This window comes from Podospora pseudoanserina, chromosome 1 (genome assembly GCF_035222485.1).
Source record: "Podospora pseudoanserina strain CBS 124.78 chromosome 1, whole genome shotgun sequence".
NCBI lineage: Eukaryota > Fungi > Ascomycota > Sordariomycetes > Sordariales > Podosporaceae > Podospora > Podospora pseudoanserina.
The window spans coordinates 2,759,380-2,777,023 of record NC_085920.1 but is presented as its reverse complement, the minus strand read 5'-3'; the positions used below and the strand labels follow the sequence as shown (position 1 = coordinate 2,777,023).

The 17,644-nt window shown below is 53.3% G+C and overlaps 5 protein-coding genes across 5 annotated transcripts; 3 read left to right on the top strand and 2 right to left on the bottom strand.

Moving 5' to 3' along the window:
• Positions 1-3,050: 3,050 nt before the first annotated feature.
• Positions 3,051-3,772, top strand: QC764_107750 (uncharacterized protein; the record flags this gene model as incomplete). The annotated part of the gene is made up of 2 exons (XM_062942031.1): positions 3,051-3,284; positions 3,428-3,772. The coding sequence occupies 2 exons, from the start codon at positions 3,051-3,053 to the stop codon at positions 3,770-3,772; spliced, it is 579 nt and encodes a 192-aa protein (XP_062804951.1).
• A 2,101-nt stretch (positions 3,773-5,873) lies between these two features.
• Positions 5,874-7,919, bottom strand: QC764_107740 (uncharacterized protein; the record flags this gene model as incomplete). The annotated part of the gene is made up of 1 exon (XM_062942030.1): positions 5,874-7,919. The coding sequence occupies one exon, from the start codon at positions 7,917-7,919 to the stop codon at positions 5,874-5,876; it is 2,046 nt and encodes a 681-aa protein (XP_062804950.1).
• A 1,330-nt stretch (positions 7,920-9,249) lies between these two features.
• Positions 9,250-13,359, top strand: RIM8 (ph-response sensor protein). Its single transcript, XM_062942029.1, has 2 exons — positions 9,250-10,668; positions 10,722-13,359. Exons 1-2 carry the CDS (start codon positions 10,156-10,158, stop codon positions 12,735-12,737), a joined length of 2,529 nt encoding a protein of 842 aa, XP_062804949.1. The 5' UTR covers positions 9,250-10,155; the 3' UTR covers positions 12,738-13,359.
• A 709-nt stretch (positions 13,360-14,068) lies between these two features.
• On the bottom strand, positions 14,069-15,993 carry QC764_107720 (uncharacterized protein; the record flags this gene model as incomplete). Its single annotated transcript, XM_062942028.1, has 3 exons — positions 15,419-15,993; positions 14,887-15,366; positions 14,069-14,831 (listed from the first exon to the last, which is right to left on the bottom strand). Exons 1-3 carry the CDS (start codon positions 15,805-15,807, stop codon positions 14,069-14,071), a joined length of 1,632 nt encoding a protein of 543 aa, XP_062804948.1. The 5' UTR covers positions 15,808-15,993.
• Positions 15,994-16,728: 735 nt separating this feature from the next.
• Positions 16,729-17,565, top strand: SLD5 (GINS complex subunit; the record flags this gene model as incomplete). Its single annotated transcript, XM_062942027.1, has 2 exons — positions 16,729-16,945; positions 17,028-17,565. The coding sequence occupies exons 1-2, from the start codon at positions 16,821-16,823 to the stop codon at positions 17,563-17,565; spliced, it is 663 nt and encodes a 220-aa protein (XP_062804947.1). The 5' UTR covers positions 16,729-16,820.
• Between the last annotated feature and the right edge of the window lie 79 nt (positions 17,566-17,644).

The window sequence follows — 17,644 nt, the reverse complement described above, 5'->3', positions numbered from 1 at the left end:
GCCGTAGCAGGGACAGTCACGCAGATAGTGCTCACACGTGGCCAGGACAATCGGAAGCTAAAACGAGGCAGTTGTGACAGCTGGAAATATCTATCTATATATTCCAGAGTTGTTTTTTCCGGCTTGAACTTTTCTTTTCCTTCTACACCTAAAACCTCATCATCCTCCTTGATCTTGACAGTCTCACCTCGCTACACCTTCAGCAAATATCTCCAGATTCCTACCTCTTCAGCCCCATCCATCATTAGTATCGTTTTCAGTCTCCTTCCAGGCCTTTAGATCAAGTAAACAAACCACCTGGGAGCAACGACAACAATATGAACACCATGACCGTCAACAGCACTCTTTTCTTCGCTGGCTCAGCTAGCCAGAACCTTCATCACGATGATGAGGTTGACAGCATCGTCATGACTAAGGCTGAGGCCAACGTGGGCTGGTCAGGCTGTAGCAAGCTCCTTGCCAAGCAGAAGACGAAGACTCGCAAGCAGCATCGCTCTAACAAGAAAGCCTTGCTTCAAGTCTTTGATGTCAACTCTGATGATGAATTCATCAGCTATGATTCTGAGGCCTAATCGGTTCTGAGGACCTCGTCAAACATTTCATGATGAATAAAAGGTATAAATAAAACAACATCACACATCAGGAAAAGACATGTTGTGTTGCTAACATCTACATACACAAAAAAGAAAAAAAGATGCGGATTGCACATCGACGTCGACTGGCCCCAGGATGCGGCCTGCTTCCCGATTAGGAAAGCTTAGATCCAGTGTAAGTCAGCCCATCACCCCTTACCCACCAAAACATCATCACGGACCAACAGCTGACCAACTGCTTCTGATACCCAGTCTTGCCTTTCAGCGCGTCTACCTCCTTTTCAGTCTCTTCTCATTGCGATAAAAATGAAAATCACAAAAACAAATGATGTCCCTGTTTCTTTTTATGAGCGTCACGATCCTTTGATGATCGTTTCAAGCACTCGATCTCAGCACGATCCCAGACAGCATCCCGAACACCGTCAACACACGAAGATGAGGGTCTGCAAGAGCCGCAGTGGGGAAGGAATTCAAGATGGAGGAGGCCAAGACAACTTCCTCGGCTGGTGGAGTGTCTCTTTTCTCTTGCTGGTAAATCTTTATCCCCAAAACCATTCCTCCGATTTTAATGAAATGGAATTCCTGACTCTGTCTTCTGATATCAACAGGCGTACGAAACCTCTCCTCTTTTCTTTTTCTTTTAATTCGATTTGACGACACATCAAAATACCCATTCCGTTTTCTTCTTTCTCTCGACATGGCATGGCATGGAGCGTGGACAGCATAGGAAAAGGAGAAACAAACATCGAGATGGGGTGTTCTGGTCAGGGTTAACAGAGTTCATTTTTCATCATTAGCGCGCGGGTTGTGGGGTTTTTAGAGGGTTTATTATAGTCATGGGTTTTTATGATAGCGGCTTAGAGGCAGTCAGCCTTTTGCAAACAAGGCTGAGGAATGCAAGTCTCCTGTCTGTTGTTGAAGAAAGTGATATGTCAATGTCTCGGTTTGAATGACTCGCTTATCTCTCTCTGTGCTTTGAATGAGAGAGCGAGCCAATTGGATAGCACGCATATTAGAAAGGGGATTTCGGGATAAGAAGAGCGGTCAGTTCGGAGCCCCGAGCCTCACCATTGAGGGGAGGTCAATGGGTCTTGGTATCGAACGATGTTTGCGACAGCACTATCCAGATTACAAACAAAGTGACACGATGATCTGCTCTGATCTGCTGAGGGAGGGGAATGTACACGTCGATGGCTGCCAGATTGGGATTGGGAGGGGAGCGCACTTTTCCCTCCAGAAGTTCTGGAAGAGTGAAAAACACCAAGGGAAAAGTCATGACCAAAAAGAAAAATTAAGATGCAATTGTCAAATCGACTTGTTCATAATCAAAAGTTTTCCCATATCTTGGCAACGGTTTGTGAGGAACTTCTAGATGGAGCCCAGGGCCCCGCGGTGGTGGTCTGGAGGGGTGGCGCCAGACTGGCCTGTGCGTCTTTTGCGGGCTCGCCCCATGGTTCCGTGCCGAGTGGTCTGGGCCTCAGCGGTGTCAACCAATCAAGAGGGGCTTATGAGAGCCCCTTGGGCGCCGCGGCGGCCAGATCAGATCATCCGCTGTGTTGAATCAGCCCACCCATGCTGGAAGCTGCATCGCAACATGGCATGTCAAACGGGTATCCGCACACCAGCCAAAACTTCCCACCTCGAACTCAACAGGAATTGGTGACGCCATGTCTCTTTTCCGCATCTTCCCTAAAGATCCAACTGGCTGAGAGCACAGGAAGCACGGCCTCAAAACTCTAGACACGCCTGTCCAAGACCCCAACAACAGGGCAACACCCTCTGGCGTGATATCCACTAGCTTCTACCTTACCTTAGCTGTTGCAGATCTCTCGTCCCACCATCGCTTCCTCGCCCTCGCCCTCGCCCTCGCCTTACATCCACATGCACCACAGAAGACCACACACGCACACAACCGACAGTGGCACTCTCTCCGTCCCAACCCCGACGAAAACTGTGAACCACCCACAACAGACAGCGTTGCAGAGAATCTGGAAACGAACGAATCTTGCAACTGACCACCCAGATCCTGTCCCAGCCGACTGGTCCGCCCATTCCCAACCCAACCCTCCCGATCAGTGCCTCCCAGGTATCTGTCTGTCTGTCTGTCCAATCCGATTCCGATCCACTACCTTCTAGACACTCCGTTTCACCTATTGCGGTGCTCTCCATCCTTCCCTCCCCCCGCCATCCCCCGCCAACCCTGCGCCTCGCGTGCGGTCAGCGCCGTCCCACCCTACTGTCACCGAGACCTGTCAACTCTCCGCCCCCCCCAGGCGGCTGTACATTGGGTCCCCAAGGACGGATTCCCTTTCTCGGATGGTGTTCGAAACCCCCAGCAACGACCTTCCCAGCGGTTTAAAGACGGAAGGCCCTCTGCAACCACCCCGCCAGACCCCCTTTTTCCTGTCCCCGTCCGTTCCTCCCCCGAGCCAACCCCCCAGCGGTTCGCCAGCCGCCATGGCTCCCGCCGCTGTTCTCGAGAAGCCCACTGAGGACCAAATCAGTGAAGACCGCATGGAGACTGCCGAATGTGTCGACCGCCTCTCCCTGCTGAGGAGCATGCCTGAGGCGGCCATTGAGTGCCAGGTGTGCGTTGTCGGTGCTGGTCCAGCCGGCTTGATGCTGGCAACCAACCTGGGCCGTTGGGGTATCAAGGTAGAGGTGGTGGATGACAGGGCTGACCAAACCCCAGTGGGAAGGCAAGTCTGATTCCTTGTTATTCTTGTTTCCTGTTGTCTGGGTTGAGTTGCGCCGTATTGGAAGTTTCATGAATCCTAACACCTCCCCCCAGAGCTGATGGCCTGCAACCAAAAACGATTGAGACTTTCCGGCAGATGCGACTGGCAGATCCCCTGCTCCAGCGCGGCGTTCGAGTCTACGATATTGCCTTTTGGCGAAGTACACCGGAGGAGCCCCTTCATCGACTCGGCCGCGAAGTCCACTACCCACCCGTGATTGATGTGCTGGACCCATATATTCTTTTGGTGCACCAGGGCATGGTCGAGGCCCTGTTTATTGAGGATCTGAAGAAGCGCGGTGTCGAAGTGCGGAGGAATCACGCTTTCGACTCGTATAGCGTCTGTGACAGCAAGGGTGGGCCGCTCCAGGTCAATTGCCGTGCGAACGTGACACAAGACCGGAAGACGCTGCTGACACAATATCTTGTTGGCTGTGGGTGACTTTCTTTTTCTTGCTTCCGAGTCTACAAAAACATCAGATGAAAAACTGACTGTGATATCTCTTCTCATAGGCGATGGCGCGCATTCAAAGGTTCGAAAGAGCATTCCTGATGCGAAGCCCGTGGGCATGTCGCAGTCCTCGGTCTGGGGTGTCCTCGACGGAGAGCTGCAGACCGACTTCCCGGATATCTGGTCCAAGACATTGGTGTATTCCCAGGAACATGGGTCAATCCTGATCATTCCGCGTGAACGTAACATGACACGGTTTTACATCGAGCTGAAGGCCGGGCCTAAGGGCGACCGGAACCAGCTCGGTCAAGAGTTTGTCATGCAGCGTGCCAAAGAAATCATGGCACCGTTCGAGGTTGGGTGGAAGTATATCGAATGGTTTGGTAGGTACCAAATCGGTCAGAGGGTTGCGAGCAGGTTCTGCGATAACCACTTGAGGGCGTTTTTGGCTGGAGATGCCAGTCATACCCACTCACCCAAGGCTGCGCAGGGTATGAACACCTCTATGCATGATGCGTGGAACTTGGCGTGGAAGCTGAACTTGGCCTCGAGAGGGCTGGCGAAGCAGACGCTTTTGGCTAGTTATGAGGAGGAGAGAAGGAAGATTGCGTTGGATTTGGTGAACTTTGACTACGAGCATGCGAACCAAATCGCAGGCGGTGATGCGGTTGCGCTGGCGGAGAACTTCAAGACCAATGTGAGGTTTATTAGCGGGATTGGTGCGGAGTACGGCGAGAATGCGATCAATATGGTGGAAGCGCACAGCTGGGTGATGGGAGAGGCGAAGCCGGGGTGTTTGCTGCCGCCGGCGAAGGTGACGAGGTATTTGGACTCGAACCCGGTGGATATCCAGCTGGATATTCCGATGCTGGGGCAGTTTAGGATTTATCTTTTGATGTGGGACGTGCATCAGTCGAGGATTTTCTTGGAGACGTTCTGCCAGGCGATTGCGTCGCCGGATGCGCTGGTGAACCAGTTGAGTGCGGCGGCGAGTGTCAGCTATGCGAAGCAGCCGAGGGTGCCGGCGCCGGAGGATATTTATCTCAGGCCGGAGAGGTATACGGCTGTGAGCCATTTGTTTACTTTTGGTTTGATCAGTAAGTTTTTCTCTCGCAGCAATTCTTTTTTCTCTCTTTCTTTTTGAGCGATACTGACCGCAAATAATAGCAACCATGCCCAAATCCGAAATCGAAGTCAGCGACTTGCCCGCCCTCTTGCAGGACAGCAAGTGGACTTTCTACCTGGACGACATTCCCGAGCAGGATACTCGGGGCACGCTCTGCACCAACAAGTGGCTCGGCAGTCTCGGGCCCGGGGAGGTGGCCATTGTCAATGTCAGACCAGATGGGTACGTAGGGTCGATTGGGAGGTGGGACAGCAGTATTGACGATGCGGGTGAGGAGGCGGCCAAGTGGCTGGACACGTATTATGACCGGTTCTTGCAGGTGCCTGCTACTGCTGCGTCATAATTTTGGGGTGAGGGCATATTATCAGGGAAGGAGAGAGGAGGCTGCCGCAAGGCCGGATGGATGTTGTCCTGCATTGATAGGGGGGGGTGGCGCGCGGTGTTGGTTGGTTGATCGTTAAAGATGACGATTTTACACGAGAAAGAGGTTGGAACCTGTGTTCTTTGACTAAAAAGGCGTATGGGGAGTTTTTGCTTTTCGTTCCCGCCGTGTTTTTTGAAGAATAGGGGGCGAACCAGGCGTTTTGTTTTTGTTTTTGTTTTGATCATCATTGTCATCATCACGCGCACACACAAAACGAAGGGTGGATGGGGAATTGTGGGATGGATACTTTTCTTTTTTTCTTTCGAGAAACATGTTCATTTATTCTTTTTACTTCTATTGATACCATTGTACAATATGAGATAAAGCTTATTACATTGGGATTTTAATTGCGGCTGTTTGTGTTTGCTCTTTGCAAGTCGTGCTGAACCCCTGAACAGCCCCTGAATGCTGGCAAAGCCCAACAACAGCCGATCGATTTCAAAGCCACCTAGGCTTTATCCACACACAAGTCATGTTATGATGATAATAGAACCAAAGAATCAGCTTATCCCAAACTTGCCAATGCAGAACCTATCACTCACCTAGAACCTCAACACCGTTATCAACCCTTGCTCATCCTCCCCAACAACCCACCTCTCATCCCCACTGATGTGCCCCTTTGCAAGCAACTCCCCCCACATATTGACCTCCTCCCCCGCATCCCCCCTCATAACCCCAAACTCCTTCACCCTCGTCCTCCTCACAATCTCCTCCCTGTCCACCTTCCCTTTCCCCTCCTCCAACCCCTCGCCTCCAACCGTCAACCTCGGCCTGACATGCACACTCAACGTCTCCAGCATAAAACAATGCATCGCGCTCACCCTAACCCCAGCCTCCCCATCGACCATCTCAGAAACAGTCAAATAAGGAAAATCCTCATGCCTCCAGCACGGCGCCAAATGCTTTGCTATCCCGCCCCACTCCGACGTTTCCTCCTTCTTCTCCCGGGGCCGTAACTGTTCAATCAAACCCCTCCCCCTCACCGCGTTCAAACCCCCAATGCTAGGCGGCGGCCACACGCTCACCGAACTTGCGGGAGCCACCCTTCGACAAAAATTCATGTTCACATCCCCATCCGCCCCACAACTATCAAGAAACACCGGGCCTTGCACCACATGACCCTGACCCTGGGAAGAGTTGTCCTGATCATCAAAAGGAATAATCGGTATACCAGTCGACCGAACAAGGTGCGCCCTCGGAGGAGAAAGACTAGAGTGTTGCCCATCCGCCCACCTGTGCTCCTCCTCGATGAAATACAGATTCTTCCCATCCAGCGACAAGTTCCTCAGCTGGGGCGTAGCTCGTTGTCGCAGGCCGTAAAAGTCTAGTTGGGGCCAGGCTATACGCCTGATAACAAACGGGCCGGGGGCGGTGGTGGTTTGTGAGGCCGAAAGCCGGCGGCGGGGTTGTTCCATGTCTGAGGAGGAGGCGGCGTCGTTTGACACGTCTGCCTGCGGGGGACTGCGTGTTGTGGCGGTAGAAGATGATTTACCGCTCCATAGACCCGTCGGGAGAGAAGGTGTCCGTTCCACGCTGGGACGTTTCCTCCCTTTTGGGTCTTCTGATGGTCGGTAGGGAGATGGGGAAGAAATATCCCACACTGCTAGCTGTTCTATCGGGTCGTCTTGATAAAGCGAGCGGTTTGGTTGCCAAAAGTAGACCGCGTAGTGGGTTGCTGTGTGAGCTGAGAAGAAGCGGTCGGAGCGGTTGAGGGGGAGGCCGAGGAAGTGGAGTTTGAACTCTGAGCGGAAGGTTATGGACCAGGTGCAGTGGGTGGTGGTGGTGGATGGATGACGGAGAACATCAAAGATGGAGACATAATGCCTGTGGACTACTTCGCGGTCGTTGAGTTGATGGTAGGGTAGGACTTCGGCCCATTCAAAGACCAAAACTCCCTGGGCTAGTCTTACTCGACGGATGTGCTTTTGTCTAACGTCGAACGGGACGGGGAATTCTAGTTTGGTGGATAGGTCAACTATGTGGTAGATGTGCCCTGTTGTTTCAAGCGGTGGTGAGTCCCCTTCTGGCCGGGTGGCAGGGTAGACCAGCACGCCGTCCTCCTGACTGTACCACCATGATGGGTCGGGGTAGTGGAAGCTGGCTGTCTTTTCGTGTAGACGGAGATAGCGGTTCCAGGGGGCCACACCCCAAAAGGAGAAGAGGTTGTTTTGGGAGGGTGCCATGTCTAGCTTTTCCACCACTCGGGCCGTGGCCCGGTTGAGGTGGTGGTACCGTCGAGCGACATGGGCAAAGGTGGACGACCAAACGCGGCGTACTTGGGCAAACCGGACCAATTCAGCCTTGAGGTTGGGAGGGAGGTTGTCTGCTGATTTCTGAGGGGCGGGTGAGGATAGGAGCGCCGCCAGACGCATCTCACGACATCGTGGGAAATTCCACCGTAGGAGCAGGAGGCAGTTGGCCTCGTCGGTAAAGGCGTGGTGCCATCGGCGGGAAACGGAGCGACATCGCACGCAGGTTCGCGGTGAGAGGTGAGATATGACAATGAGGAAGAGGTCATGCGGCAGTTCGGTGATGTCCCTCATGTTGCTGGTATCTGAGCCAGAAGCAGACTGTGGTGAGCACTTCATGATATTGCTGCCGGGTAGGAAACTGCCATGTTTATGAGAGACGGACGCCGACAAGCCGGCGTACAATGTTTCACAAGCAGTCCCATCGGATCTTGGCGTGCCGACGAGATAAAGAAGGGCTTCCTGTCTTGGTGCTTGTGATTCTGCTGGGCAAATGCATCCTTCGGGCCTTCCACTCGTCACCGAACTGTCATCTGAGCAGCTTGCAGGAAACAAAAAACATGCGCTAGGCAGGTGATCATGTCACTGTTTCCTCTATGACTCGTCGACGTCTAACAGCGATGCATTCCCCATGAAACCCATCATAAAATGTGAGAATGCTGCCAAGCAGTTTCAGGGACCTGCAACAGGGCTGGAGAGTGCGGGGAGAGCCCTACAGGCCAACGACAGTGGGCCCTGACCCCCCGCCAGTGGCATCGGAGATGAAAGTCCATGATACCCCATCCACTCGTCAAATTGGAAAATAACAAGACATGGGTTCGGACCACCCTCTGCCACCTACACACCATGCAAGCAACCGAGCATGGGCGGGCGCAAAGATCACACAGTGGTCTGAACCCATGTCTTGTGATTTTCCAATTTGACGAGTTAGATGGTGTATGACGAGAGAATGTCTGTTTGGTTAGCTCTATCAACATACTACATAGAATAGCTTCCAAATCTTCCTGATATGCCCGTACTCGTACTGTAGACGTTCCACCTCATACACGTCATCTATGAGCTCTTGTGCGCGCACCACCATCTCACGAGTTGTTCACCTTTCCCCAGGTTGGCCAAGTTCTAGCTTAGTCGGGTGTGGGCGGGGAAAGTTGCACCAAAGACAGTCCGGTCCTTTCACCTCTCCCGGGTAGACAGGTGCTACCAGGTTGCATCCCGCGGACTTGGACTTTTTATTAAAAATCTCCATTTTCTGCTAGATTTTGACCACACAGGGAAACCCCGCCTCGAAGTCCAGCCCTGTCCCGCGATGTTGAAGATCGATCTGACATGCGTTGCCAAGGTACCTGCCAAGAATATCACGGCTCGGGGCCTGCCCTGCTCTTGTCTGCCTTTTGTGAACCCGGATCTTGCATCTGCCATGCTTGCTTCTCACGGGGTCGGAGATACAAGCCACAAGACCGAGGCCAGATCTTTGGCCCCAGGGTCCTCGTAGGCCCTTACACCGTACTCAGCTCGCTAAGCGTATGGATTCAGAGATTTCAGGCAAGAAGTCATTTCAACGAATAGCAGGCGGGTTGTGTGCAACACCATGGGAAATATGCTACCGAACGGGTAGTTTAGTGACACACGCTGCATATTATTGCTAATACGTACCATCCCATCCGGCAATGCCTGTTCCGTCCTTTGTGCTTCGACCAACAGGGATCTCGAAGGATGAGCGAAAAAAACTCGTTCGGGGAGCGGTGGGAGACAAGACTGCCAGGACGGAACGTAATCAAGCCATGCTATCTTCCCCAGACTTTTGATCGACTGGCGCAACGGTTTGTTCTAGTATGGTTTCGCACCGTTGGTGGGCCGATAATAGCACATTAAAAATCAAGACTTGAACGGCTGAGACAGTCAGGGTCGAGTGTTAACAAAAAATTGCATCTCATGAAGAGGTTTGAGAGCACCATTCGCGGGGCATCGTATTCAAAGAGTCCAATCCCAGATGCTGCGTGAGGCGCATTGGCTCGAGTCAAGCTTTTCCAGGCCGCCCTCGGCAACCCCAGCGGCGGGTTCCGCAAGGCCAACCCCGCTGTGCCCAGGCCTGCCTTAGCAGTCATCTCAGTCTTATTCGTGGTCTCGCCGCCCTCTGGCTTCCCACGACTCCTGTTCTCTTGGCAAGCCAAGCAGCCAGCCAGACAGCCTTGGCATATGCAACCCGAAGCTCATCAACCACGAACTCTTGGCCTTTTGGATTCGAAGACAGCCCCTCGACGTGAAAGATCAACTTCAAGGAAAAGGAGAAGGAGGACAGCCCCGAGTGAATCATCGCCGCGAGCCGACGTGCGGCCGCATGGGACGACGACACGCCGACACCACGCCCCCCCCCCGAACCTCCTCTGGCACGCTTTCTCGCGACCTGACCTGGTCGCCCATCGCCCATCGCCCATCGCTCATCGCTCATCGCCCGTCCCGTACTGTTTCGGCCGACAGCATACCTGGTCCTGTCCGTCTCGACAACCTCTGCCCCGTCGCACGCAATTGCCCCGTGCTGGATGCTCAGCAGTCACAGCACTGTAGCAAAGCATAGATGGGCTATTCCAAGTCCGCCGACAACCGCGCCGCCGCCTCTGCCCTGGTGTCCGCGCAAGCCTCGACATCGGTTGACGACACATCTTCATCGCGCCGGTCCTTCTTTTCCCGCCTCAGCCTCCCCCTCCGCCAACGCGCCCGTCACATCACCGATTTCCACATCCGCCCGGCCGAGCCCTACCGCAAGTATGGCGCTGGAGACCATGTGTTGGGCGCCGTGATCTTGACCGTCGTCAAGCCCGTCCGAATCACCCATTTGACCGTGGCATTGCACGGCTTCGTACGCGTATACAAGGGCCCAGGTGCGCCCGCCAACGAGCCGATTGTCAATCCCGCCGAGATTCCAACAAACACTGGCCGCGGCGCGCGCCAGAAGAGCCACAGTGTTGGGCGCGTCAATTTGTTTGAGGACGAGCAAACACTCAGCGCCGATGGCCGGCTCGAGCCGGGCCGCTACGAATTCAACTTTGAACTGTTATTTCCCTCAAAGGGGCTTCCTAGCAGTATCGATGTACGTGTGCAATTTCCATCAAGGGCGAGCTATTGGCTGATATATCTACATAGTTTGAGCGTGGCACTATTTCCTACAGGATCACTGCGACTTTGACACGTCCGCCATCCATCACTACCAAAATAGACCAGAGGTCGGCTGTTGAGTGCCCAATTCATCTCATCGAAAGGGTCGATATTGGACCTCTTAAACCGCCACCGTCGCGTACTATCTACCTAGAACCAATATCAAAACGTCCACGGAAGAAGAAGCAACCTGGGTCCACATTAGAAAAGGCCGCCACCACCGTTTCACATGATCCACCAGAACGGTCATCCGATTTGGACTCGACTCGGGCAAATGAGAACTCTACCGAGGGCTCCTTGTCCGTCCTCGGCGATGATCAAGGGCATGGCCCACCAGCTAACGATGGCCCGGGACCGTTACAAAGCGACGTCCGCAGCATCAGCGGCGATAGCGCCCAGACCAGCAGTACCACCCCGAGCAGGAACGGCGACATAATGTATACAACACCGTCGGTCATATCGCAGGGTGGAAAGAAGGGACCGGCACTGAAGGACCGGACCATCACAGCGACAGTAGAGTTGCTAAAGGGTGGCTGCCTTCCTGGAGATGTGGTTCCCATCAAGATCTCGGTGCAGCACATCCGCCAACTAAAAAGCATGCACGGTGTGATAGTCACTCTCTACAGGCTCGGTCGCATAGACTCAGCTCCCACAAGTGTACTTTCTAGGGAACTATCGCAAAGCCAAAGCCGGTCTGAGAAGGAAGAGATTTATCCCAAGTCGAAAACTGGGCTGGGAGGTCTATCCCTTTCGTCGGCCGGCTCTTGCAGTGTCTTCCGGAAAGACCTTTCCCAGGCTATCAACCCTCTCTGGATTGACCCAGCCACCATGAGCGCCAGCTTCACAACTCTGATCAGAGTTCCCGAGGACGTATTTCCAACCATCAAGGGCGTCCCTTATGAGATGATCAAATTTCAATATCACATCGAGGTATTGGTCGATCTAGGAGGGAAGCTTGCCGGCCAGATTCAAGGCAACAAGGTAGCTTCTGGGTTGCGAATGAGCATTCCTGGGGTCCCTCTGGGCCCGACATCCAGTGCCCACGACACCGGCTCACCTTCCGTCGCAACATGGGGATCCAGCATTATTGACACGGATAGGCTCCGTCGAGAAAAGGGCGTCATCTCCGTGTTGTTTGAGGTTATTGTTGGGACGACAGACAGTGAAAGGCTCAAGGCCAAAGGTCTGTCGAAACTGCCGTCGCCGGTCCGAACTGTGTCAGTGCGCGAAAGTGATTATCACTATCAGGCCCCGGACCACGTTCACCCGTGGCCTGCATCACATGAGCCAGGAGGCTACGGACCAGAATCGGCCTACCCGCAGGATTACCCCCCGTTTCCTACGCCATATCCTGCCCAATCCAACCAGCAGATTCCCTACTGGGAGACGGTCCCGGCCCAACCGCCACCACCGCCGCCAGTTCCGCATTACATACCACCCCCAGACGTCCCTGACGAGAGCTCGCTCAACGAGAAGGAACGGATCAGACGCGCCGAGCAGAGGTTACTTCCCAGCCAACCGCCAGACGCGCCCGTTGCCGCCGGCCCGTCTAACTCTAGCGACGTGGTCAACGAGGAAAACATCTACGACGCTGACGACACGCCCTCGGCACCTCCTGATCTTGCCCTCCCTGCCGAGTCGCCACCAGAAGAACCACCGTCGGCGCCCACACTGGAAGAGCTCTCGGGTGGTGCGGTGATGAACTCGACAGAGGATAAACAAGAGCTTGAGCGGCGACGGTTGCTTGCCGAGGCGAGCGCGCCGCCGGAGTTCCCGGAGGATTACGATGATAACGCCATGGCGGGGCCTAGTGGTTCGTCAATACCGCCGAGCGCACCACCGATAGTGTCTGCTGTGGTGGCGGACTTTGAGCCGACGGCGCCGGTGATTAATGATGAGGAGGAGGATTACGGGAGGCATTTTTCTTATGCAGGGGCGTCGCCGGGGGCGGGGAGAGGGCCGGTGGATGCGGTGGGGGAGGAACTGCCGAGGTATGAGAGGTGACAGAGCCATTTAACGCTCTAGGGTGAAGCATTCGTTCATTTTTCTTGTGGGCGGGTCACAGCCAGCGGACTTGTTTTTTGGGATTTGATGGTTTTGGAGTCATTTACGGACAATCGTTTTCATGGCAACTTTTTCTGATTTCTCGACACTTCATTAGGAGGGGGGGTGAGGGGGTCTTGCTTTCATTATTGTCATTATTTTTCCAAAGGAATAATGAAGTTGATGTTGTTCTTAGGTTTTTTCTTACTACCAATCATGCCCCACCCATGAGTAAGATTTATAGTGATGTCTTTTTTTTTTTTTTTTTTTTCTTAATATATTGGTCTGGAAAGGGTAGAGGAGAAGTTATTGAGAATGGAGGTTGACATGGGGAAGAAGAAGGGAAGTTGAGGAGGGTTGAAGAGAAGAGGGTGGGGGAAGGGTGGTTGTGGAAATTCTTTGAATTTTTGTTGAAATGGGAATTTGTATTATTGTATAAGTGTAATAAGAGTAGGGATATGTTTTGGGACTTTGTGCTGGGAGTAGTCGGACTAGGAGTAGGGGTAGTATATAACTCTTTTTTCTCTCTCTCTTATGGTCTATTGATCACTTTTATGTTGCCTACCGTAAGCTTTCACGGTGGGTCCGCTTTCCAGGCAAAAGGGGGGTTGGAAGGGTTTACATAGGTACCCTCGAAGCTTCATCTTGTAATAGCGTGACTAGGTAAGCAACGGGATCTCCAATCCTTAACCCATCACGCCAACTACACCCAGGAGGCCGTCAAATATTGTCTTCACCAACTCGACTTCGAAAGATGCTCACCGTGTTCCACCTCGGAGTCAAGAAATGCTGGCACTTGGATATTGTTTACATTCAGCGTGGCAGGTTATTAAGATGTCGACATGAAAAAGCAGACATATCACCCCAGTGTGATGGGGGAAAATACACGAGAAGGGTTGGTAATTGCAAACAACCATGCTGAATATTAGCGAATGTATTCCACCAATCTAGCCCAAGCAGCTACATCTCGATAAAACCTTCCTATTTGACAATGTGACATCATAAACTCATAGATAGCAGACCCCCATCTCTCCAATATTAACCAATGGTATCAAAACCATAATAATAACCCTCATAAAAATCCTTGTAGATTTTTCCCATATTTCCCTCATTTTTACCATTTAAACCATCAACAAAGCGAGCGAAAAAGTGTAATCATCCAAGCCCCAAACAAAAACCCAAAGCAAACAAAACAAAAACAATCAATCCCCCCCACAGTCTCACACTCCTAATCTCTGCACCAGGCAGCGAACCAACCCCTTTTATATCCAAGAAAAAGCGAAAGAAAAAACTCAACCCATCGACACCCTTCCCCCCCCATTCCCCGACCCAGACCCAGAACAACTAACTGGACTCCCCTCTACCTCCACCGCCCCCTCAACAGGCACCTCACTCCCCTGAACCTCAGCAATCGGCGGCGGTGACGACGACGAGCCTGATTTTCTGTACTCCTTTGCCTTACCCTTGGCAAGAACAGCACTACTACTCCCCGTGCTCCCAGGCGGCGTCCCCACTAGCGTCGTGAACCCCGAGCTGTTCCTCCTGTGCTGCTGCTGCTGGTCCTGCGGCGGAGATTGATACGCTGGCGTCAGAGCAGGTGGCTGGGAGTGGTGATGAGCCGGTGCTGCTGGGGCAAAGTGAGGTAATATCCTCGGTAGAGTCGGTTCCGCTGTGACGGTTGTCGTGGGAATCGTCTTTTGGTAGTCATGCTCGGGATCGTTGGGGTCAAAGGGGAAGAGGGCCGAAGCTGGGCGTTGGGTTTGGTAGCGGCGGCGGCGGATGAAAAAGATGACTAGACCCGCAAGAACGAGGGCTAGGACGCTGGTGCCAGCTGCGATGCCTGCTATTGTTGTAGGGGGAAGGGACTGAGAGGGTGCTGGGGTGGAGGTGGTGGTTGGTGACGAAGATGTGGATGGTATAGAAGAAACATCGGTAGAAGTTATAAGGGGTGGGAGGATTAGACTGGCGGTTGTGGTTATTGTTTGGACTACCGGGGGCCTGGAGGTTATGGTAAGGGTGGAGGTCTCGACAACGGTTGCGAGGGCGTGGAGGACTCTAGTCAAAGATTAGCATCCGAGCAGCAGATCGCCCGAGGTGGTTGATTCCATACCGAGTGTTTGTTTGAAAGACTGTCGTCACAAAGGTTGACGTTGTCTGAGCCATGACAGTCGTCGAGGTCGTGCTAACGACGTCGGCGATTTCTGTGACAAACTTAGTGATGGTGCTCGTTGAAGGATTTTGTCTCGGTATAAATCCGCCAACGCCTCCTCGCCGTTTGTTTCTACTGCCTGAAGAGTTTTTCTCAAGCACCAGAGAGATGAAGAGCCTGGTGATGGACGGAACCTTGAACGGATGGTTGTTTCTGTTAGAATGCGGCACTTCCAGCAGCACAGCAGATCGTTTGGCTGGAGGAGCGGTGATGGTCACAGTCTTCCAGACGATGTTGGTCTGGGTGTCAGCGCTCGAGACAGTCACATCAACTGTCGATACAACGGTGGAAGACTCGATCTTGACCACAAGGATGGTAGCTCGCTGTGTTGCGATTCGGGTGGTGGTTTCGAAGATAGTCTTGGTAATCGTCACCGTCTCCCTACTCAAAAGGTCAACTCTATGTTCTGGTTTTGAATGGCATTATGACTTACACGGACGAGACGCAATCCCCCTTGGGAGAACATATCTGGCCAGCCAAACAGCATCCCGATCCACAACATGGTCGTCCAGCGGCACAACAGTATTTTCGATCACCGTCACGACAGCAATTCCCACAACCGGAGCATGAATCGACATTATTGTCGAAGCAAAAGTTTGTCCCATTCGCGAGGCAGTCCCGTCTTCCAACGCCGAAGATATGCTCCGTAAGACCGAGTAAAGCGGGTGTACCGGGGACGGGATCGCTCCGTATTGCCATGTACCGGGTCAGATCGGCCTCGGAATCATCATCTGCCGCAATGAAGCATAAGGCTTGACTAACGGCAAGTGCCAAGAATAGAATTGTGATGAGAGCAGGCAGCCGGCCTAAGACGGACGACATGGCGATAGCATACCATGATGCGATTCCCAGATCAAAAGGGACGAGAGATGGGAAGGCCCAGAGGTCATGAGTTTGCTCATTAGTCTAGCCGGATGCCGTGTTGCTCGAGGATAGGCTCCGGGTTGTACACAGCGAACTACCTTAGCTTGGTGGGCACCGCGTCAGAAGACAACAAATCGACGCCTGAGACATTGTGGTTTTGTGGCTGCTGCTGCCATTCCCACACCGACTTCACCCACCAAGCTATGGTCGGCAGCAAGTGGCCACAGCCTGGCTGACCCAGCCCATCCAAGTGGGGGAGTAAACATAGCTACACACTTTGGTATACGGGATCTCAATGCTCAGCAAGTAGCTGTGGTACCAAGCGCTGCAGGCCGAGGACTGCCAAGGCCTGACTCGACTGGTCTGGCAGAGATCCAGACGCAAGTCCGTCTCGCCGGATGCATCTGGCTGAAGTTGGCCGGGTTGGTTACTGGTTGGAGTATCGGCGCGTCTGCGTTGTAAGGCTGTGCGACTGATTTGGACCTCTCACACAAGGGCATTGTTCATCCTTCTCCGACCTCTGCAGCTGAAGCTCGATCGGTGGCTTTGTGGAGGTGGTGTGGAAGCAGCCATGTTTTCGGAGAGCGCGGAGAAGGCGGGCTTGGACAAATTGCTTCTAGAATTTGGGATTATCGTATGATCTCACTCATGACAGTGCTGTATCTTCAACAAGTTGACGACAATCAGATTGTTGCTGAATGCTGATAGAGCGCCCGGCTACGTGCCAGGGACGAGCGGGATGAGCCGTCGTCGGATGGAGCTTGGCCCCATCCCGATCGCCCAATGGACCCACCTCCTCTTTGGAGCGGGTGGGGTGCCCCGCGCTAACCCCTCCGACGCCGAGAACTTGGAAAAAGGGTGCCAGACATGAAAGTCAACCAAGGGCCTGGAAGCTGCATTGCGAAGCATCTGCTGCTGCTGACGAACTCCCCTGACCGAATTCCCTCCCTGTATCTGTAACACCTCCGACCATGGACATCGACGACATCCTCAGGGAAGTCGACCCGACCTTCCATGCCGTGCCGCAAGAAAAGCGTAATCTTCAAGAGTTAACGCGTGCCTGGATTGCCGAGCGATCAGCGCCCGAGCTTCTCCCGTATGCAAACAACATCTTCCAACAAAGTAACAGTCGCCGAACTGTCCGTTGCTAACCTGGCGGTTTTTTTTGACACCTGCAGCTGGCCGGCAGATGGCCTCTTCGAACGCGTCAATGATAGTATCAAGCGCCAGATCGAAAAGGTCGAGGAGATGACCGGCGACATGGACCCCAAGACCAACTTTGCTCTCATCGTCATACAAACCGAACTGGAGCGCTTCAAGTACCTCGTTCGAAGCTACGTCCGCGCTCGAATTTCAAAGATAGACAGACACACTCTACACTACCTCTCGACCGACGCGCTGAGAGCCCGACTTTCCGAAATGGAGCTAGCCTATGCGACCCGTCACCAGGCTCTTCTTCACAACCACTACCTCTCGTCGTTCCTCTCTTCTTTTCCTTCAGCCTTGCAAAACCTCAACGACTCGGCGGGTATCAACATGGTGGAAACTCCAGATCTTGAGTCGGCTGTGTTCATCAGGCTGCTAAAGGACACTTTGGTCGAAGGGCGCGGTGTTGACTCGGACGGTGCCATGGACGGGCGAGAAAGCGATATCGTCATTTTGCGATGGGCCGATGCAAAGACCCTGGTAGAAAATGGAAGCGCAGAACTGGTGTGATTTTGGAAACGCTCAAGAGGGGGCAGCATCGCGTGAACGCTTGTGCTGTGCGGTGGTGATCTTGCGATATTTCAACCGC